General features: G+C 42.6%; 1 protein-coding gene and 1 non-coding gene across 3 annotated transcripts; both read right to left on the reverse strand.

Annotated features, from left to right (window-relative positions):
• Nucleotides 1-326: 326 nt before the first annotated feature.
• On the reverse strand, nucleotides 327-22967 carry FAM168B (family with sequence similarity 168 member B). Of its 2 annotated transcripts, none has more exons than XM_050308583.1 (7): nucleotides 22897-22967; nucleotides 16362-16442; nucleotides 12463-12546; nucleotides 8757-8899; nucleotides 7634-7811; nucleotides 6248-6377; nucleotides 327-5360 (listed from the first exon to the last, which is right to left on the reverse strand). In XM_050308583.1, exons 2-6 carry the CDS (start codon nucleotides 16429-16431, stop codon nucleotides 6265-6267), a joined length of 588 nt encoding a protein of 195 aa, XP_050164540.1. In that variant the 5' UTR covers nucleotides 16432-16442; nucleotides 22897-22967; the 3' UTR covers nucleotides 327-5360; nucleotides 6248-6264. The 2 variants fall into 2 exon arrangements, with proteins under 2 accessions (XP_050164540.1, XP_050164541.1); XM_050308584.1 differs by lacking the exon at nucleotides 22897-22967 and adding an exon at nucleotides 22256-22336.
• Nucleotides 15030-15103, reverse strand: TRNAA-AGC (transfer RNA alanine (anticodon AGC)). Its single transcript has one exon. It is a non-coding gene; the product is annotated as a tRNA-Ala (tRNA).
• Nucleotides 22968-23493: the final 526 nt, after the last annotated feature.

Below are 23493 nucleotides of genomic sequence, written 5' to 3' on the forward strand. Positions count from 1 at the left end.
CTTTGTTTTAAGCTGTAAAATAAAGTAAGAAAACCCTCAAATCCCAGTAAATGCCTCAAAAGGGAACAAGGTAGGGCTGCACATCATTACCATACTCTCAGACACGGCAACTTAGGGCAGCTTATCCCCCACTGGGGAGCCTTTACCTCTGTGTTTTGCTGCCTTACGAGAAAGTCACTTAACCCATTTCGGTGTTCAGCTTTGCTTCGATTAATCACCAGATTTCATCAGCTTAAAGAGTTTAAACATACCATTCTGCTCTCCAGCAACAGAATCTTTTCTGGAAGGATGTCAGCAAAGACAGTAGAAAAAAAAACAAACCACAATAAGCAACACAAGTCAATCTTTATTGAAAACTGAAGTATTAATACATAACAATTCTTGTTACAATAAACGTGCTTTTAAGAATTTAAATCTGAGCTCATCTACTCATTGAATTGCATAAAAAATAAAAAAGTATGAATTTTCACAATTGAACTGGCTCAGAATGGAATCTCCACTCTTTGTGTTGATGCGATAGTTCAATGCAGGAGTGAGTGATGCCTTAAAACTTATTCTGGAAGACAACATTGACCTAAACTTAAAAAAAAAGTACCAATACAACTGTTCCTAAGACAGTTTTAAAAAAAGTCATAAAAAGGAAACCTGTGTCTATTTCATAACAAACATGGAGAACTATTACTGGGGCCTCTTGTACTTCCATTGCATGCACTCACTTTTTAAATCTTAGACAGGAGGGCAGCCAATAATAGCATTACAATTAAAAAAAAACCCACTAACAAATCCCTTCTACTTAAAACAAATCTGTACAGCAGCCAGCTAAAAAAGCTTTCCCAGTTTGCCTGCTAAGTGCCCAAAAGTCACAACCAGTTTAGAAAAGTCATGTTCACTTTCTCGATGTTTAAACTTCAGAGCCCATAAATTTTACAAATCTCAAATGGACCCTTACTACGCATGAAATTCAGATGTTTCAGTGTTATATGCAACCCACACAAGAAAAGGTTCTCTTGTCCCCAGATAAGCACTGTTCCTTTTCCTCCTCTTCAGTCTGCCCAACAGCCCTCGTTCCCCCTCAGCACCCCTGACAGAGGTGCACAGCCTGCCGAGTCCTCGCTGCTCCGGAGGAGAGCTCAGGACCAACTCGGCTCTGGGTGAGCCCTGATGCACAAACTGCCCTTCCCTGCTGCAGGAGCTCCCGTGTGAGGGCTCTGCAGGAACCTCAGAGCTGACACAATACAGGATTAGAAAGCTGACACTTACTAATGAGAACAATGTGAATGAGCTGAAATCGCCGTGTCTGTTACAGCGTCACAACCTCTGGGACACGGAGGCTGCCGCCTGACACCTGCTGGAGAAGTCTGGGGTGACTGGGCCTGTTTGCCACGGAACACTGCACAGAGCACAGCCCGGGCACCCTCGGGCCAGGCACAGCCACCGTGTCTGTCCTTCCCCTCAAGCTCCAGCTGAAGCATCGCTATCGCTCACGATCCTACGATGGGAGGTTTCACACGCACCGTACTTACTACTCCTGGGATGAGTTCACGCCTGCTTAGGTGGTGGTACTGCATTGCTGTGCTCACCTATTCAAGCAAAACCCAAATGAACAGTGTATAAAATACTGTGCTGAAGCACTGGGGAGTGATTCCAAGACAATCCTGACCATCTCTTGCCTTACTACCCAAGGAGCAGCGAAGCCAGAAGGCTCCATGGAGAGCAGTCAATGCTGAGTACCCTGGTATACAGCTCTGCACCATCAGCTGTTCTCTGACAACACTAAGACACGGTGGTACTTACAGGTGGTGGTGGTTTGGTTCTGGTTTTTGTTAGTTTTTTTCAGTGGATGAAGCAATACAAGGAAGAACTTCAACTAAAATAAAGGACTTTTTTTTGTCTACCACTGCATCTAAGCATTTAACTTGCATAGTACACTCAAAAAGAAGCTTTCTTGAACAGCATTCCTGCATGTCTCCTAGAAACTTCAAACAGGAGATGGTTACAACAAGCATAAGCAACATCTAATAGTAGGTTCTCTCTTTTCCTTCCTAGTGTTTAGTTAACCACCATGCCACTGACTAGGGCTACATGTTTTTGGTGCCAATTATTAGCCATTTTTCTTTTGCTGCTGCTACATTTAAAAGACATTTTCATCAGTTGTTACTGACATAGGGAATACCTCAGTTTTTTAAAAATACTTTATCCAAACTCAACACCTGAAATTTGAATTTTAACCAAAAAAAAAAAAAAATCTTTCTTGGACTTCTCTTTGTTATTGCTGCAAGTTATTTTCAGTTCCAGGTTTATAGTAGTACTTTTTTTTTTTTAATCATATAAAGCTGCCATAAAAGTTTTTCTGTGTGGTTTTTTTTTTGGTTTTTTTTTTTTTTTTTTAAAGAGAAGCTTGATCTGAAATGTCTCTACTGCACTAGCTCTTTTCACTTGCTGAGGAGCTCTTGTGCAAACACACACTGCGTATTCATTTATAAAGGAATTCTAAATAGGGAATGTTATATAAAAAGCAGGAGAGAATGTTTCGTAAGACCCTCACTGTGTAAACGCCTATTTAATGATGTACAGTTTCCCCTGCTGCAGTTTTATATCCATGCTTTCTACTATTTGCAACAAAATACCATTAAGATAGTTATATATACACATATTCCCCCGTCCCCCTGCACTGTGCTTTTGGTTACTTTTCATAACAACTCCTGGAGACACGCTCCAGCCTCCCAGCAGATCAGAATCGCTCAGAACTGGAAGGCGCAGTACCTTTGGAAAAGGTACAGTTTCTCCCTCCTGGATGAATCCCATAATGCAACTTAGAAAAAAAAGTGCTCAAGTAAGTGAGACTGCCTAAATGTTACGGAATACTATATGGAGACCAATTCCAAGATGACATTTAGGAATCTGAAGTTAGAGCAAATATACAGGAAGTTATATTCATTCCTCAACTGTTTCTCTATTGCAGCATTCATGGAAGTTCTCTCCTATGATTTTCAAAGCTTCAGTTTATGGTGACGAGACAGGAGACAGCAAAGCTTTCAGCTTGGCCTTCCCAGCTCCTCCCCAACACAGCCCTGCTCCAGACCTCAGCTCCTGGTTAAAACCACGCTCAGGACAAGTGCCCTGTGTTAATGCTCATTGTGCTCTGCCACACCCCACTAATCAAAGCTGCACATCTACTACACAAATGGAATTGTTAAACAGACTTGAACAAAGCACTACCGATTCAACTAAGTTTGTCTTGGGTGATTTTCTGCTCCATATAAAAAAACATATGGAAATCCCTAAGCTGCAGTTAAGTGCTCACGAATAAGGTTTAAAGTACTTACTCTAACAACATAGTTATGTTCAAGGCATTAGAAATAAGGGGGCCATCCACTGACAGTGATTCATGCAAAAGAAACCTAAACTTTATTAAAAAAAAAAGGGTACAAAATACAGAGTGCTTACTGTAAAAAATAAAGTTACTGAGGGCTCTAACCACCAGTGGGGTATGAAGGTACACAAGCCTCCCACCAGGGCAGAGTACTGGGATGGTTGCACTAAATCAGCACTGATGCTGCCCCAAAGCAGCTGCCAAATCTGTACAGGAGCAGAACACCCCAAAACAAAGCGTAACTAGATACACAACTTCAAAAAATTTAATTCTGAATGGAAATTAACCTAAGGGAACAATACAGCCTGATATACCTCGGTGTAAATGCTTAAAAGGGAACAACATTTTATAACCATTTACTGCATAATTTATTGCAGGCATTGAATGTATCAAAAAAAAGAAAAAAAGGAAATTGCATCTTTCTGGAATTGTAAGTCAAGCAGGTTTAAGAAAAACCTCCACTTTAATGTGCAATATTCAAATTAAAAATTTAAAATCTCTCCCATAACGATTTTGGTATACAAATGGGTTCCAAGGCTAGCCCTTTATACCCACAGCATTCGCTTTGAGGTACTTTAAAAATTGAAGTTGCAAGAAAGAATATCACAAATGACTCACCGAGAATGCTAATCTGCAGTTGAGTCTTATTTTTGAGTCTTATTTTACGTGTTTCCAAGTGCAATTTAGGAAGTAAAAAAAAAAAAAAAGAAAATACTAAGAAAACACAAAAATGCTGTAACCAACAAGTGGCTCCTATTTCAATTACAGATATTTTCAGAAAAAAAAAAAGAGAGAACTGCTTTTTGAAACCTCTGGCAGCCCTACTAGACAGTATCCATAGTCCATACTGCAAGGAGCTAATAAAGGAAATTGCATTAAAATGATTTGTTCCCCTTTAACATACTCATCAGGCACACAAGCTTTCCTCAGAGTAACATGCAGCTGAACTGTTTGCTGCAGAAAGCCCTCGCACTTCTTAAGTGTCCAGAAAGCAAGCTGGATCAGCTGCACATACATTTTCAACTGACTACAACATCCTTTAGGAAAAACAGCACGGATTTCCTCAACTGAGAACTAAAAGAAAGTGTTTTCTATCAGTCTGTGTGGCAGTCTCACTTTGACACGTCTTGCATCGTATGAAGGATGGTACTGGATAGAAATCTCCCCAGGACATGCAATCATTATGCAGGTGGTATCACCTCCTACTATTCCTACGAGCCAGTTTTGCCTCAAGGAAGTTTGCCCTATTTACTGGCACACACAGCATTACCTCTGTCATCTCATTCTGATCCTAAGAACATCTGTATAACACTGAATTCGTATCATGAAAATGAAAAGGTATGAAGTAAACTAATTGTGTGCGGGATTTCTACAGCTTGTCTGACTCATTTTCCAGTCACTCCAATTTAGTAGCTGAATTTGAAAAGAACACATCACTTAAATAAAAATATGCCCCTTTTATAAACTGGCAACTCCATCAACCTGAAAAAGGCTGAAGCACTTATCTAATGTATGTTATGGTATTCCAGAAAGAAACTCACTTTCATGATTCTACCTTTTCAGACCCTGCATACATTACAACAGTGCATTAGTGATACAAGTTGTAAAATACTTTTCGGTTCCTTTGGATTTGCATATGATGGTTTTTGCATCAGTCACTGCAGGTAGATTGAGCAAGCTTTGTTTTTGTGTTTTAACATGCATTCAACTAGATATGGATCAGAATAAATTTATACTCCCTTTTTATCGTTATAATTAGCTAAAAAATTGCAAGACAGTCCACAAAACAGGATTTGCTTTAAGACTAACTGCTGGAGTTCCAAGATGTAAGATATGCAGCACTGGAAAATCTTCAGTGATCAGGAATTAGTAGTGTTTAGCCAAGTGTTGAAAGCATTCAGAAGGAAAGTCCTGGTTGGAGGCATGAGGGCTTCAGCACCAACTTTTAAACCTCAATTTCTTGATTGCATATCTCCCATCTTCAAACCTACATTAGGAGGGGGAGAAGAGTGGGAAATACTCTCAATTAGGTTAACTTTTCTCAAACTAAATGGACTAAAAGTGAAAATTTCAAGTTCAGCTGGTCTGACAAGTCATTAATTCCAATGAAGCTCCTTTCAACTTACGCTAAAAATAACCAAACAAACCAGAAACAGAAATATGTATCACAAAAACATTAGGCTTTGTATCATTTTGACACTGATTACGCCCCCAAAGTCCATCCCACTTTATAGCAGATTTCAAAATTAAACTCCTCTTCTTGAAATCCATTATCTAAATTTTGGTTCACATTAAAAATGCTTTTCCCCACACTGAGTGCAAGAAATATGCACTGATACTTAACCTGAAACAGAACAAATATATGAAATTATCTCAAAGCTGTTTATTTGTTTCAGCAGCTTGTGAGAAAGATTCACCCTCAGAGCAAGGCAAAACACTCACCTTACCTACATATTTAGCCAATCAAAACCAAGTCACACACATTGTTTCATTCAGGAATCACAGTACTGCTGAATTCAACAATTACCAACGATTCCAAAACACTGAATACATTTAATCCCAGATGTATTTTAAGAAGGCAAACTTGAGGCTCATTCTCTCACATTCAGCAATCAAGAACCATGAAAATGATTCATGATTTGTGAAGAAACAGACCACTGAAAAAGCCCCATTAGTACAAAGTACAAAATACAAAGCTGCACTCTGCAAGAACAGCTAGTACATAAACAGTAATTTTTGTGTATTCCTACTCAATCAGAACACTGTCAAAGCACCCCAGACTGCTCACCTTCTGGAGACTTTCCCCCCAGAGAACCTGCAATGCTGTCATTTGTAAGAAAGATTAAGTGGTTTCAATCTAAATCAGTAACTTACACTGACTGCCAGGATGATCACCACTGTGGGGGCACATAACTATAGGTTGGTGTTCCTGGAGCCCGATACGTGGGCATAGTAACTGGATGAGGGGCTACTGGAGTTGGGGAATGAGTTGTCAACAAAGTACCTAGAACGAAGAGAACAGTTTTCATTAAGCACAAGTTCTAGTAGAGAGAAGAAAAAAATCAAACAAAAGGGAAGGAGTGAAAAAAAAAGATTTAATTTTAAAAACAATTACAGCTTGCTCATCTTTAAAATTATCAGTATCATTTTGCTCTGCAGCCCCAATCTGCCTTCAAACCTTTATGCACGGCGTCATTTTAGCCCAGTGGATGTTCAGTCCAGTGCAACACAGATACTCACTACTCAAAAACAGCTCTGGCAAAAACCCTGCAACATAAGTATTACTCACTGCAAGACTCTCCCACAGCAGGCTTTACGTGCCGTAAGAATATCTGATGGTAGGGATAACTTGACTGAAAAATCAGAATAAATTAGTTCTTGTTTGCATTATTACAGGTTTTTACAGACTAAGAGGCTTCAGAAACAAACAGCCTGAGAGAGTAGGGTCACCAGTCTTACTCCACAGCACTCTGCAGAAACAGTCACAAACACCTGGGATCAGCCTGCCCACAAACAAAACTTTAATGTTAGCTCAGTCTGTGATACCTAACTCCTCTACTTTTGAGGTTTCTCAAATTAAATTATAGATTTGACAGGATAAAAACCAGAATCCTGAAACAAACTCATGGTTCTTGTTTTTGGGATTGCTAAATTGAGCATCCTTTAAGTGAATGTGGACGTTTCTTCGTGAGTTAACCACCTACTGAGTAACAAAGCATGACACCCCCTCAGCAAACACTCGCAGATGAGACTGGATTACTGGGGAAACAACATTGTCTCCAAACACTACCACCAAGAGACAGTGTCCATAGGAAGCAGACATCCTTAACCACTGCCCACGACACAGAGGACCTGCAGGTGGTGCAAACACATGAAGTGCTGTACCTGAACACACAAGGAAGGTCTGTGACACTACATTTTCCTCAGCCTTAAGAGGCTGCTGCTTTCAACTGGCACTGAGATATGCACTGGGAAGAGCAAGTCAGACTCTTACCACTGGTAAGATGAGAAGCAAAGGATGCAGGAGTGAAATTCCACACAGATATGAAGAGAAACTACCACCCAATAATACTGACACCTGAAAAGAGGATGCAACACCTCCATCCTTGGAGGTGATGAGAGCATCACTGAACTAGCTGGACTCACTCTGAAGACACACACTGAGTGGCAGTTTCGTGACTGTGCTAAGTACACCCGTGCCCCACTCGAGCTGAAAGCAGAGCTGCACCAAGGAACCACGCGGGGGGGAGGCGCACAAACCTGCTGACATTGCCATGGTCGTCCCAGCCACCATGCCCATGGTGACCCCGTTCCCTCGGGGCGGCGGGATCGGAGCAGGGTACATGGTTGCTGGCATTCCATTGGGCTGCACGACTGTGGTGTGGTGGATTACGTGGGGTGGTGCTGCATATAAAGGCTGTGTGTAGTAAGTGCCTTGCTGTTGGAGGAAAAACAGCACATTAAGTAATTGCAGTGTATCTGTTGGGGAAGATAAGTGGTATCTCCTTTCATGAACATTATCATAAAATAAAAGTATTACTCTAAAGATGCAATGCATTTACAGAGTAGAAGCCACAACATTCAATCTAACTATTCCAACTGTGTTTCACTTGCAAAATTTTTAACATTTTATCCATTTTTAAGGCTTTTGGGGTAACATTCAAGGTAGGGACCTTTGCAGAACTCCGATGCTGACTGTACATTCAACAGTAAGGGGTCATTTGTCATTCACTGCCTTCATTTTGTCTCCTTTCACATATATAATCCATGACAGAACTCTTCTCAGTCTTTCACAACTTTCTGTTCAGCTGCTCTTAAAGAACCAAAGATTTTTGACAAATCCAAATACACTAAGCAGAGTGTATAAAACTTGTCACATGCTTAATTCCCTCTAACTCCTGCTCACATGCCAGGCAAGTTTCCACCATGGAAAGAAGGCCAACTTTTCCCCAAAATATCACGTTTACTGAAGTGTCTTAATCCTGTCTTTTCTAATAGTTTTCAACAGCTTGCTTAGCATGAGACTTGGTAACTCCCTGAATTACAACAGAACTCGCTAAAAAAAAATCAATGCAACTTTATGACAATTTCTGATGAAATGAAACCAGGATATTGGTAGTTATAACATACAGCACAGATTTTGAAAACTACTCAATCTAGTGTATCTTCGAGGACAGATCACATAATCAGAAAGGGCAAGAGAGAACATAAAACTGCACCCACACTCTGTAAGTCACTGCGTTAAGAATTCTTAGTGCAGGCAGCTGAAGGTTCTCTCCATGCACAAAGCAATGAACATGATGAAAGGTTACAAGTTCACACAGATATTGCAGGGAACACAAAGTACCACCCAAAGTGACAGTTTTTGGCTTTGTCTGTGTACCTGTGCATATGGATTCTGCTGTGGGTAGGCACTTCTGACTGGGTACACAGCAGTCTGGTAGGGATTCGGTGACGAGGAGTACGGTGGCACTGCTCCACTGGTGGGTGAACAGGAGACTTTGTACGGGGTACCTGGGGTATAACCTGAAACAAAGGCAAACCTGCATCAAACCCGTGGGAAACACAGGGCAGTGATCTGCTTCCTGAAGTCAGGGCAACAATTCTCTGATTTCCCAATGCCACAGTCTTCATGTGAGTCCTCAGTAAACTGGTCTCAATATCCAAGTTTAATCATTTACCTAATACTGGTCTGGAAATAGTATCTGACTGTGTCAACTAAGCATGAAAAGTTAACTGTATATTTGCATGATTTACTTTTCAAATCTATGAAGACAGGGCATAAAGTACATTTTGGTAGTAACATCATTAAATACTTGGAGTGGGCATATTAACATACTTATACAGGAGGACTTGGCACATATTAGCATCCCTCAACTCTCAACACCCCCCAAATCATCCTGGCAAAACACAGTAACAGTTGACTAACCTGTGGTCACCTTCTGCAGGAGATGATACAGCACAAGAATAAGAATGTCAAAAGCCAGAATCATCCAAAGAGCTCAAGATGGATTGTCAGAGAACACAGACACACAATCTGCAACCTCTACTTCACCTTACATTTGTTTGTATTTGTTTTCTGGCATTTTCTGAACTGGCTAAAATAAATACAGAAGGCCACACCAGTCTGGGCTATTGCGAAAAGATCTTGGGTCTCCTGCAGGTCCACCACACCAGGAGACACAACATCCACAGGCACTATTCCCATTTAGTTGGAATTGTACAAACTACCAGGGCAGTGCAAGGAAGAACAGACACTTGGTAATTATAGAAAAAAAAAAAAGAGACTATTGGAATAGAGATTAGGTTGACTTGAAAAACTGTCTAGAATGTGCTGAGTTCAACAGAGAGAACAGATCTGAAGTCGTATAGCAGAGAATGCTGGCATTTGTGCTGTCAAAAATCAGTCTGTGCAGACAGCGTGATGACAGATGACCTTCATTCTTTTTGCACAAGTCTGAGTTTCTCTGCAGTTTCATTCCACCCTTCAAACTCAAAGCTGTTCAGCTAATGAAGAAGTAGGTTTACTTTTTCTTTTTAATAGAATTTATCACCTTTAAAGAAAGCTACACCACAGCACTCTCTTCTGTTGTTTTTAGAGATCCTAAGTATTTCACAAACAGAGTATGCTGAGGAAGGAACTTCCATTACTATGGGGAACTCTTTGTGGTGGAAACCACAGGTTCAAAATGCTGAACACGAAGCATCACTACTGAACTACAACTCTGTCCTCAGTGAAGCCCACTCTCACTCTAAAAACCCACTGATAAAGCTGCACAGGCAATTTCTTTTTCATTCTTGCAAAGTGGTAATTCTGCACAAGAGGTATTTATTTTTTTGTCCCTTACATGGGGCAAAGACCTTAACAGTAAATTACATGATTATTCAAAACCACAGTCACTTAAGACAGTTACCTGTAAAAAAGTCCCTTTTCTGTACAGCAGTGGCACGTTCAAATTCTGCTGCATAATATGATTTACTAAAACTTTGATTCTCAAACAAGCAGTTACATCAGAAAGGTTAAAAAGGTATAAGAAAATCCCAGCTGTAACAAAGTATTTCATGTTATCTGCCTGATTTAGAGGGTCTGTACATTCTGAACTTTAGTTCACAGCTTAAAGAGTAGCCAAAAATTAAAGCTATTCTTAGTTCTGAAATAAAAGCTTATTTTCCATTCAACACCAATAAAGATTCTAACAGTACTGTTTTTTTAAAAATTAAGGACCTTCAAAGCTGGTATACAGCTTCTACAAATCTTAGAACTTTTTCACTTTTGTGTGAAAAAGCAGTATTTTCTGACTTGGAATATATCTCATGCTATATAGCAAAGATTAATCAATGTAAACTAACATTACAGCATGATTAAGTCTAACTCTGAAGTCAAGAATCTGTCCCAAAAATCATAAACTTCTATTACAATATAACTGACAGAGAGCTAAAAAAACAACTGGGGAAAAACATTAGTCTCATGAGTTGGTAAATTGATTCCATGCAGCTTATTTATGTTCATCTTCCTGTGGCAGGATTTGCAAACTGCAGCATGTATGAAGTGTGGAAGTGCCTTTCAGTGCTCTGATCCTGGGATCAAACCCCGCAGCCACTCCTCAGCACAGCTGCAGGATACGTGCAGTGAGCACAGAAGGCAGACACATCACTAAGGTCACCCCAGCTGTGCCACTGAACAGCCTGTCTGCAACAATCAAAGCCCACAGAGGGCTCTGATGCCCAGGCCAAGAGTTGGGCCCTGATGGAACTGCTCTCCTTGAACATCACTCTCAGAAGAGCTCTGAAGCAGCCCAGTGCAAATGCACCCCCAGATATGACACTTGCACGGTGGCAGCACTTACCCAAGGGACAGATTCTTAAATTTTTTTTAATTACTAGAAGTCATAACACTGATCCATTTCCTTACCTTAAATTCAAAACCAAAGACAAGACAAAGGAGTGAGTCTGCATCACTGTGCCTCTAAGCAGCGAACTGAGCAGTGACACAGGTTGTACTAACGGGGATATTCCCCAGTTCCAAGGAAAGCTATAAAGGTTCTGCAGGCAAACATTCCAGAAGACCTACTCTCTCCTGTCTCAGTAATTGCTGCCACACCCTCAAGAGTCTCCTGGTAGTTAATGAAATGCATCTGTTGCAAACACTGAACTTCAATACCAAGCCACAACATGAGCTTCCCAATTTCCAGCAGTATCCTTTCCTATCCCCATACCACCAGGGCATTCAGGGACAAATCTGCTGATGTGCCATGTGCATCTGGAAAACTGGCATAATACATGGAAGTGAAAGAGTTCCTGAGGATGGCCCAGATCTACATTAACAAAGCAATGGCAGGAATTCCTTCAGGTACACAATGAGCCCAGGGAGAACCCTGTTGTATTAGATCCATATTCCTGGTTTATGTGGAAATTAAACTCTGCCATTTTTGGGTTTTTTCAAGGATTAGCATATCAAAATAATATTCTATTAGTGAAAGCAGGACTACACAAAAATAACTCTGGAGTGCTTTGTTTCCTGTGTCAGTTCTCCCATCTCCCTTTTCCTAGGCCTCTCACAGTACCCTTCTCTTAACCAACACACATGCAGATGCAGTTACCTAAAGCCTCCCCTGCGTCCACTGTGGACAAAACACTTTTACCCAGGCCTTCCAGAACATCAGTTCGTGCAAGATAGTTTTAAGGGCAGAAAGACACCAGCGTGCTGAACTTGGAAAGATATGATTTAAGGAAGGGATGAAAAAGAGCAGTTTTGAAGACAACAAACAGAAGAAAATCCAGGAATCTGGAAATGACCAGTAAAAGGCAAAGCAAGCAGAATCATGAAAGAAGCAGTGAAGGGAAATGCAATGCAAGCCTCAAGGATCATCCTGAAATACAGAAACAACAGCTAAAACTTCAGCTGTTCTCTCCTCAGAAGGTGTAAGCAGTATGATTTAAGATTATGTTCATTTTAATTTATCAGATGATTCCTTGTGAGTCATATTCAAAGTAACGTAAAACTTATCCCACAGTACAAGTGCTCTTGTGAGCCCCTGCAGCTTTTCCTCATTCTTTTAACAACTTTCAAACATACCTACCACACATACCTGTTTGGAAGGTAGGATTTGCTCCAGGATACATGTTAGGGGAATAGGCAGGAGCAGCTGCTGCATAGCCCATTGGGAAGCCAGCTGGAAGAAAGTACAAGTCAAAGTTACTCTCCTGACTGCACAGTCTACCCAGATTTTACCTGAGGTAAGCAAACAGCCAGCCTTCAATCACACCTCCTCAACTACAACACCGGGCTCCCCGTCTCCCAGGCCACCTGGAAGTGAATGCTAGGTGAAAAGAGCACTTGTGACATCTTAGCTTTCTCCCTTACATCCCTGTTGCAGTAAATCTCTGTTGGCCAAGTAGTTCTTCAGTCAGCTGGAAAATAAAGTTTTGTGAAATTATCCTACATTCCTTTCCCCCTCCACGAGTTTTAAGATCTGCTGTACAGTGTTTATCTGAAGGGACTTTTTCACAGAAATAAACCCCTCCAAGTCAGAGTGACTCTGACTCTCCAGATCAGAGATATCTCAAGCAGAAAGTACAAAGCAGTAGCAGCCCAAACTGCTTGTTGAATTTGACAGGAATTTGTTATTACAAACAAGCTCCCCAATTTCAGATACACACTGAGAGTTACCAGTACAGAGGGACTCAAAGAGGCACTGAAAAAATGATAGGTAAGCACTTCTACACCAGAGTAGAACGACTAGGGCTGAACTAATGTGATAGACTGGCCTCCAACACAAGGCAAAAACCAACATAAGCAAAAGCCAGTTCCTTGAAAGATATGAACCTTGTTTAGATTTAGTGAAATTTCTGAATTAATCATAGCTATTAATTTTTCCAGGAACTTATTTACATCATTCCAAACTGTATAAAACTGAGTAATGACTGTATTTAGAAAGATGGAGTTACTACCACATTCTGTTATCAAAATAAAAAGATTTCAACTTCTCCAGATAAAAGGCAATTACCATTTGCATCTCCACTGTCACATTCAAAGCTGCTAATTTTTAACTGATATTCCAATTTTAAGGGCTTCTATTTCATTATAAGTCCCGGAGTCCTCAGCAATTACTCTCAACAATAAGAATTCCTCAGCTCAGGACTATATATGCTAACCTAGTTTTGCAAAGCACTCTGTAAACATATCAAGTGGCATACACTTGGCACTGCTACTGGGTGGTCAGCATGGATAAGACTAAGAAAAGCATTAGCCTTAAAAATCAAAGTTAAAAATAACATATCCAAGTAGTAACAACTTTTCAGAGTGTAAATAGCTCTTTGGTTTTCAAACTCATGAGCTTCAGTAAGCTTCAGAAAAGCTTCAGTACAGCTTTGCACCTTACTCAATCCAACTACACATCTGCAACCTCAGGTACATTGTACCTTTCCAGTCCTCCTTCCTTTCTTCACAGCTTCAGCTCCACAGTCGAGCCCTCTGAGCTGCTCAGGAAATGGGTCATTTGTGAAAAATGGAACTACAACAAGCAGCAGCTTGAACCTCTACACAGAACTTCCACCTGAGCAAGAACGTTTGAATATTGATTTTTTTGCTGCTGGAAACCTATCCAACGACCTAAAATAGGTCTAGTATAATATAAACTGTTATTAAATATGCAACAGCTTTAGAAACACATTGCCTTTCAATAATGCATTCCACCTACTGCTGTGTTCCTTGCTTTCTATTCCCATGCAACCCATGCAAATGCAATGATTCTGAGTGGAGAATCTGCAGCTTTCAAATCAGGAGAGGCCAAAAAAAGGGCACCTTAGTCATGCAACAGCTTTAAAAAAAACCCTAAAATGTAAGTCTACTTTTCCATGTAGAGAACGTGTTTCATGTTTATCCCAAAATCTTAAAAAGCTTGAACCAGGCAGCTTAGCACACTAATGGTGCAACACATTATTGACTAAGCTGAATTTAAGGGTCACAGTTGTGTGAACTGATGAACTGACTGCTGCAAGGGAGAATTCTGAGTAACCAACTTGTAGCATGGTATTTAAGGCACTTCTGTAACAATCCTACTTCAATTTCACATACATCAGTTCTGCAAACTAGCAAATATAAAGCACTGACATAATTCAGTATATAGTCTAGTACGTGCAACAGTAGAATAAAAGATTAGAAGTGGTAACATTGTTTAAACTGCTACTTATGAATCTACAATAGTGTATCTTCCAAACTAAATTAAGCTATGACTTAGTTTAGTATAAACAAGAGCGTCAATGCAATGTGTAAATGGTTCTAAGGACAAATGAAACCCTGGTTAATACAAATCTGCATTCAGAAAATTAACAGAGCTAAAAATACAACTTCATATTTAAATAATTCATAATAATCTTTATCTAAAGCAAAAGAAAGGCCTGAAAAAGCAATCTATTACAAATATGGGAATAATAATGGCCAGTCTTCGCGAGCGAAGATCCGGGGAAGGTGTTTACGCCTTCCAGCCTGCGCATTGGATTTTTTAGGTGAGACACAGTGTGCGCGGAACTGAGCCCACCCTTTAATCCTAAGGTTCATCTGCCGGGGCCAAGCGAGCTTGGACGGTGGCAGCGAGGTCCTTAGGACGTAGGTGGGTTGCCTTTAAGGGCTAACGAGCCCCACCTGCCCGGGAGTGGCCCTGACCGGGAATCGAACCCGGGTCTCCGCGGTGCTAGCGCGGCGCCTTTACCCCCTAGACCACCAGGGGCTCCAAATATGGGAATAACTTGCATCAATTATATTAATTAGTAAACCTCTGCTGCTTGCCTCATTGTACAATCACTGCAGCCCTTATAACTCAGTGACAGGGAGTAAAGCCATCCTGGAGGACTTATGGTTACACAGCATCAGCTTTACAATTTATTACTGCACCAGTCCAGTCACTCAACAGACTTAAAAACATTGCAACACACTTTGTGCCTTCCCTTTATAAACACTGGAGAAATCAAGACATGTACACTAGTTTGAGGAATCTGAAAAGCAAAAAAATAAAATGAAAATGTTTTGGAGACAATCAGCCAACAATAAAGAGAATTCATTTATGCAGCAGTATTTAGGAGGATCACAGAAAAGTAGAACAGGAAAATATGACCTCTAGAGCATTATCTAAGCTGAAAAACAAATTTAAGAACAGTAAATACCAGTAGGAAAATATAGTACAGCTACCAAGAATATAAACAGTAACAGCAGAGAGTGATTTCTACCTCCCAACATAGACACCAAATAAATCACAAAAAATCTTTGCTGTAAAAGCTGAAAAAGTTTAACTTTTTATGGACTATAAAATCTGAGCTGAAAGACCCTCCAGGCTCTCCCAGAATGGAAATTCCCTTATCTCACAGATACCAGAAAAAACCCAAAAAGATAGCCTCAAGACCTGCTGCTTGAAATGCCTCCCAGAGGCACACAGGCTTCTCTCTGGCCTTCCTGGAAAGCTCTGGCCAAATGTAATTTTGCCTCATCCAACTTTTAGACTGTGGAGATATCAGAAATGAAACCTGCTTGCACACACATTAGGAGATGAGGGGAAAAAAACCCTGGTGAGAAACCTGACATCAATGAGAAACAGACAAAGTGGGAAATACATTTGTGTTTCCAAAACATTTGTGGCCATTTTCTTGGTCCCATCCTTGATGCTATGCTTTGGACAGTGCTAAAGCACGAGCAAGAACAAGAATTAGAGGATAGAAAGGTTAACAGTGCCTGTCAAGTAGCAGCAGCAGAAATAGACTGACTCCTCTTCTTGCAGGGCGCAATTATTAGAGCTCCTAAAATAAGCTGCTTTGGAAGAGATACTGAAGTTAGAAATATAACAGAAGAAATAACATCACTCTGGAAATGTCACTTTTTAAATTTAAAGACAACCCCACCCCAATCCCCAAACAGATTTACATGAAGGTAATCTTTAGTGACTATTTCTTGTTGAAAGGAAAAAGCAGCAGAACTTGTTAGAAAACAGTTACTTACCTGGATAACCAATTCCTTTGGCATTTGCATAGGGAACCCCAGAAGATCCAGGGCTATACACAGGATTCATGATTTCAGTAACTGAAACAGGAAATAAAGAAAAAGAAAACCAATATTTACTTAAGTTTAGGGGAAGCTTGAAATCTCAGCAACTACTGTGGAACTAGAAATTGGGGAAGTGTATTGGAAGAAAAAGTAACAGAGGAAAAAGCAGCAATTCCACTACTCATCAACACTAAAACCGTAGCCACAAGCAGGAGAGAATCACTGCAGAAATAAAATTTCAAAGCATCCCAACTCTCAGTCAGCTAGGGAATGTCTCAGGAATGAAACATTCCCTGTTGTGGAGCACGCTTTCAAAATATTTCCATCACCTAGAGTTCCCCCTGGTGCAGAGATCCACAGCCCACTGCAGGAGCTCACTTGTGTTGGACGTCTCCCCTCATGCCATCTATCAGTCACTCTTCATCCATCTACCATCCATCAATCTTGGCCTCTTCCCCTTTTGTTTATGAAGCCTCTTGCCAAGGGAAGAAGATACTTATGGTCTATTCCTACTGGCATTTCAAGCCTGGGATTCCAGTCCTTGCCCAGCACTAAATTATCAACCATCAACAGCCCAAGTACTACAGAAGGAAGTGGCAAAAGACTCTGTACATTTAGGCAGCATTTATGTATTTGTTTACTTGCTGCCAAGTTCTTCAGGGCCCATGAGAAGCTGGCAGTTGGGTCCAGTCCTTTCTGAATTATGCATTCATGCACCAAAAAGGCACCTACAGCCAACATCACCTACAGGAACAAAACCAACCCCCCAGTTTTAAAAAGAATCTTGTACTTAAACACCACAGAAATTAAAATGGCATTGAAGATGCTTCTCAAGTGGCTCATGCAGGAGTACTGTTTGCAACTACTTTTCTGGTATTTTAGAAAAAAATGCCTGTATTTAAACCTCAGTATCTCCAATCATCTGATTTTCTGCATACATTTAAAGATTAAGCATGTCTCAAGAGAGGTTTAGGTTGGATATTAGGAAAAGGTTCTTCCCCCAGAGGGTGGCTGGGCACTGGAACAGGCTCCCCAGGCAGGTGCTCAAGGCACCAAGCCCAAGAGAGCTGAAGTTTGGACAATGCTCGCAGGCACAGAGTGAGACTCTTGTGGGTGTCCTGTGCAGGGCCAGGAGTTGGGCTTTGATGATCCTTGTAGGTCCCTTCCAACTCAGCATTTTCTGTGATTCTTCCTGCAAGCACCCATTTTTCAGCAACAAGACAGAAAGGCACCCTATGAAACCAAACTTTCTTATTAACTGTTAATAGCTGATACTTGAGTCACTTCCTCTTCTACATCTCCAGCGGTCTTACTTAAATTGTGTTAAACTGCTTAACACCCTGTTGGTTTAACAGAATTTTGTAAATAAAATTTAGGAAACAGGAAAGTCTAATTTCACATGTGTTACCTTAGTTACAGAGCATGTTAAGGCAGGAATCCAAGTGGAATTTATCAGTATAGCTGCACTGATAAATCTACGGTAAGTGACTCCATAAAGCATAAATAGTTTGCTTTTTAAAGTAACGCTAAAACCAGCCCTGTGCCAAGAGTTTCAGCAGCACCTAGTACACAACAGAAGAGCCATTTGTGCAAAATTAGGAAATCAAAGTAAGTGCTATCAGTAAGTTTATCATCAGGTTTCACAAAACACTCCAAGTCGATATAAGAACATTACAAGATTTTACCAGTTTTTTGGATTTCCCTCCACTTTGCATTAATACTACCTTAAACAGAATTGCCTTTTTCCCCCCACATTCATACTTCATTATATATCAAGACAACAGAATCCACTAAGACTGAGTTAAAAACCAAACAACCTGGCATTTACATCACTTAGTATGAATAAAGTTCCCCAGAGCAGCATGTTTCAATCACCTGACCCACATCAAAAAGTTCCATTTGACACAAATCTCTTTAGAAATGTTCTACAGCAAACTACACTTCAAGTCTGAAGTGCCATTTTGCACTGAAGCCCCGGGGAGTTTTAGCAGCATTAACTCTGCTGTGCCATAATCAACAGCTGTATTTTGCTGGACAGCACTTTGCTGTAGCAAGGCTGACCTGTTCTCCCATACTTTCTCCAGTGTACCCCCCCTCGAGAAAAAGGACTCTCATTTACTTGAAAACTTTCAGTCTGTTCCCGTTACCTCTCTCTGCATTTTCCTCTCATTTGATGGTGTCACATTTTGTGTCTGAACCTAAAGGTTCAAGCTTCACTTTGGTCTCAGCATTTCCCACTTGTGGGGCAAAAGTCTTAATTAAGGAGGTAGATAAACCCTCCCACACAAATGAAACAGTCCTCTCCCACACTGCTGTATCCCCACAATGTGCTGCTCCTCCTTGTATTCTCTGCAGGAATTAGGAGCAAAGAAGAACCTGTAACCCTCTCAACCACCCTGAATGGCAATGAGAAGAAAAAGGACTGTCAGCTGGGAAGTCAGAAAGGGGTTTCTGTGAATATTTTATAGGTAAAATACATTAAAAAACCCCAACTATTACAAGTATTAGTAGTCAATGACTGCAGAAGAACACAGGGACATCCACTATGGGGGATGACTTATGGAGAAGTCACATAAAGCTGAAGAGGTACAGAAAATTAATAGAAAAGGTAAGACAAGACGATCTCCAAGTACAGATTAAGAGAGAGGAATTCCACTTAAGTAAGGGGAAAAAACCTATGGCATTGGGAGCCTCAAGATGCCTCTTCCTGGAAACAATGTCTACTTCCACTTCAAATGCATCCACACTTCCAACTCCACACCTGTACACACACAAACACACATTAATTCAACTTGGGTTGGACAGACCTTTTGGAAAGGTCTATTTACTTTCACCCTCTGCTGTCACCTCTGACAGATAAATCAGGAGCAACCAGCCTACACCAAGTGCTCACAGTCTTTGTAACTCAGACAAAACGTCAGACCATTCCTCATCACAAATAATTATTTTCGGGTCTTCTCTGAAGGACCCAACATGTGTAACTGTAATTATACAGCATTACCCAGTGGATGCAATCATCCCACTCTTACTGTAATTTCACTTGGAAGGGCATCAGTTATATTGAAATGTGGAACCTCGCAGTCCACTTCCCTGGAACGCTCCACGTCCACATCAAACGCTTGGGAAACCGGTATAAAGCAAACCCAAAGAATCAGGCCTTTCAACTGCTTTGTTGGCAGTCCCTCCAAAGCATTCTCATGTTAATGGTATGCAAATCAGTGTCTACTGTGCATCATCTGTATATAAATTGCACAAAGTAAACTGTGAAGGAATTACTCTCTCAGCTGAAACGAAGGCAATCGCACTTATTAAAGATGCTCCGATTAAAGACCACGCAAGGATGCTTGGGAAGTGCAAGCGCTTCACCTTTCGCTCCTGCCAAAGCCAGGCAATTAAACTCAGTTGTGATCAGGCCTGTTAAATCTCATCTTGGTACAGATACCGGGACAATCATCCTCCTCTTCAATCCACGTTTTGGGAAGCTGAGCACAAAGGCCAACTGCTGCTAATGCTGAAGCTTTAGCACTCCCACTTGGATCTCTTCTGCACACGGCTTTTCCTGCTACATTCGCAACACACACATTTCTAGGAAATTCTGCTTTTAAAAACTGTGTCAGAGAGATTTGCATGCAAACCTCCACAGATCGCTGCAAGCACTGCAGGACAAACTGCATGTTCCTGTATTTTCTTACCACTGATTTTCAAAGTTGTGCAGAAACGCTACGAGAACAAGACCTGCTGAATGTCCTTTGGTGCTCATTTTATGACAGTTCCATCACCAGAGTTGGGGAAGAATCTCCAAGTACCTTGCCTAAAGCACACTACTGTGTCCATTAATGCTTTCCTTCTTGGAACCTCAGCAGACTCACAACTAAGTCATTGTACTGCTGAACATCTACCCACCATGGAACACTTCTAGAATGCCACTTGCTAGGACACTGTACAAACAGCCCAGTTTCCACTTACAAAGTTAATTACCTTCTTAGTAACGTTCTACCCATTTGACTTCCAGTCAAAGCTTAACAGAACAAAAATTTTTAAGTGCCTGATAGTTTGTAATGTAGAAGAAGCAATTTCCACTGCTAAGTAGCAAAGAAAACAGTTCATGACACTTCGATTAAAGTCTCAGTTACTTTCTGTTAAAACTTCAGCCACCAAAACAGGCTGTTTGATGCAAACCCAAGGCCAAATAACAGGCACTTCTGTCACAATTAGTTTAAAAACGGGGTTTGTATTAGCAGGCATGTAAGGCTTCCTAAAGACCAAGACAAGGCATCCCAGGCTGCACTGACACTGGCAGGTAGCTGAATGTCTTCCATACATCCAAGACCTCAAAAAAGGTCACTGAATTTACCAGGAAGCAGGCAACCCTGTGTTCAGTCCAGGGCACGGGTTCATGGCAGTCCATGACTGCAGCCAGCTGGAATCAATCCCTAACAGAACTGCCATGCAGCTGGCAAGCAGCCCCACCTCCTGTGCTGGGACCCTCACTAAGCTGGTTGGCAGGAGTCTGGGGGCTGTTGGAGTTTTTTTGGATACAGGATTGATATGTTTGCCATCTACCAGCTTGAGAGAACCAAGACACATCACCAAATGCCCAAGACAGCACTGGCTGCAGTGTAAAGAAGGGAGCAGGAATGGACAGTAACAGCACAGACTGAGGGTGCAGAACCACAGCCTGGAGAAGGACAATTAACAGCTGCCCAAAGTTCACACATAAATTAAAATACAGAGCTGAAAACATCATTCCCAGGCAAGTCTCACTCCTCTGCTCAAGTTACAAGATGTTACAAGAATAAGACAGCTGCAATCACCTTCCATGTTTTGTGTTCATGCCTTCCTTTTTCTAAGACTAAAAAGGAATGGAGCAGTTTAGACTTTTCAATCCTGTCTAATGAACCCAGTTCTCAGCTGTAAACCTGTCCTACCGGGGGTTTGTTACGGGTGGTTTTGTGTGCACACACACATTAACACAGCTGCCTGCACCCAGTACCAGTGAGGACAGACACAACATGATTACATGTCAAAGACTCAACCGTCCCACGTGTCACTCACAAAAATAAAACGTACACAAAAAATGTAATAGTAAGATCCTGCTTGTGATTGCTGCGTTGCTCTAAGCTTCAAAAAACCCCAGAACATTACCAAAACCTTTTTTTCTTCCAAAAAAAACCATCTACCTCTGGAAAACATTAAACAAAATGCTTTGCATTTCTCAAAGCCTACAACTTCTGTTGTTGCTATGGCACAAGAGGATAAGAGTCCTCATCTCCAATCCTCCCATCTCCTATAAAACTTTGAGTTCGTGGATATTCCCATCTCAAACAAGTCCTCAAATCACCAATTCCTCACTGTAAGAACCTTAAAAGCCTGTCTATTGCCAAATTTAGGGCAAGTTAATCAACTGTGAGAAAGAAAAATCAAACTGGAAAAGTAAAACTTTACTACGTGAAGGAATCATACTCACAACGTTTTAGTTAAATCCTACAAGTAATTTTTTAAGTTTTTCCTTTTCAGTTTATTCCATATTCCTTTTTGAAATAACATGAAACCATCACAAGTTCATGGCTAAGCCAGAACTCCCGAAAGCCTCTTAACTCCCCCTCCTTTTTAACCTGAAAGTTGAAGTGTGTAATTACCACCCCAAACAGACAGGCTGGAAAGTGCGTGTTGTACGAGCATGGAGGTTTTATGACACTGAAAATTACGCATCTTACAGTAAAATCACACCAGAGCAGACAGAGAGTCTGGTCACATTAGGTAACACGCAGACCGCGATCAACATTTGAGAGCAAATCAAGTCCAGCTCTTTTCGCTCTGTGCTCCCCTCACCAAACCCGCACTTTTACCTTTCTCAGAGCACCGATTTCACCATTCGCGCGGTGTTTACTCGGCTCCAAGCGATCTAGAAAAGCGCAGCAGGCCCGGTTTGTGTCTCTCTCCGTTCTGGCTCACCGCTCCTCGCAGACAGCCCGGGGCCGCAGCCGGGCCGCTGCCCCGCTCAGGGGCACGGAGGGGTCGGGCAGGTCGCGCTGCCGGCCCCGCACACACCGACGGCACCGACCGCGAGCGCGGCCGGCGGAGCCCTCATGACGCCGCCGCAATTCCAGCGAGCCACCGCCGGGCGCCGGCACCGATCCCCGATCACCGGCCGGCGGCACCGCCGCGCTCCGGGCACCGCCGAGCGCCGCGGGGCCTGCCCGGGCCGCCCGGCACCTGTTCCGGCCGGGCCGCGCCGCGGGGCCCTGGCCGGGCCGAGCGCTGCGGGCCGGGCCTGCCGCCAGCGCCGGGCCGGGCTGAGGGAGCGGGGCCCGCCCGGATGGCTGAGGGGCGGCGGCCCCGGGGCCCCCGCTCCCGGCCCCGAGCGCTGCGCTCCGCTCCGCTCCGCCCGCGGGCCGGGCCGGCCCCGCACTGCCCCGAGAGGCCCCGCTCCCGCACTCCCCGCTCCCGCAGTCCCGGCCCCGCTCCCCGCTCCCCCCGTCCCGCTCACCGTGCGGGCTCCGGGCGGGCGGCGCGGCGGGCGCTGGCTGCGGCCGGGCGTGCGCGTGCGCGTGCCCGGGCGGGAGGACGCGCGTGCGCAGGCGCGGCCGTGCGTGCGCGGCCCCGAGATGGACGGGAGGGGGGCGGAGCCGCCCCGCAGAAACTGCGCACCGACCGCGTGACGTCACTTTCCGCGCGCGGGCGGGCGCCCCGTCACGTGCGCGGGGGGCATCACGTGACCCCCACCGCCGCCATGGCCCCGCCCCCTCCCTCACAGGTCCGGTTTGAGGGTTCCCCTCAGGGGGAAGAGCTCTGCAGTGCCCACTGCGATTAAAAACAAATGACACGGATAAATAAATAAATAAGCGGAGTCCTGTGGGCACGACCCGCTGCCGCTTCGCTCCACACTGGTTTCAGACACACACGCACGAACTGATGGCTTACGGTGCAGGAGCTGGGACCGACTGACCCCGTCCGGAAAGTTCCGTCCAGTTTTTACAGTATTTTTTAAAAAGACAAATCTCACTGTTGAGAAAACCCTCCAGGTCCTGTGAGAAATCTGTTTGTTATCTAAAGAACTTTTTAACCCAGGTGGGAGGATGGATTA

The sequence above is a fragment of the Myiozetetes cayanensis genome, unplaced genomic scaffold, assembly GCF_022539395.1.
Source record: "Myiozetetes cayanensis isolate MyiCay16 unplaced genomic scaffold, myiCay2020 scf13, whole genome shotgun sequence".
Lineage (NCBI taxonomy): Eukaryota > Metazoa > Chordata > Aves > Passeriformes > Tyrannidae > Myiozetetes > Myiozetetes cayanensis.

What these genes read in the sequence shown, in the direction of transcription:
- FAM168B (XM_050308583.1), bottom strand. Translation starts at nt 16,431, where the DNA reads ATGAATCCTGTGTATAGCCCTGGATCTTCTGGGGTTCCCTATGCAAAT. An exon ending in AAATCCTACCTTCCAAACAG is followed by an intron (nt 8,900 to 12,462) that starts GTATGTGTGGTA and finishes CCTTTGTTTCAG; the next exon opens with GTTATACCCCAGGTACCCCG. An exon ending in GACCATGGCAATGTCAGCAG is followed by an intron (nt 6,378 to 7,633) that starts GTTTGTGCGCCT and finishes TCTTCGTTCTAG; the next exon opens with GTACTTTGTTGACAACTCAT.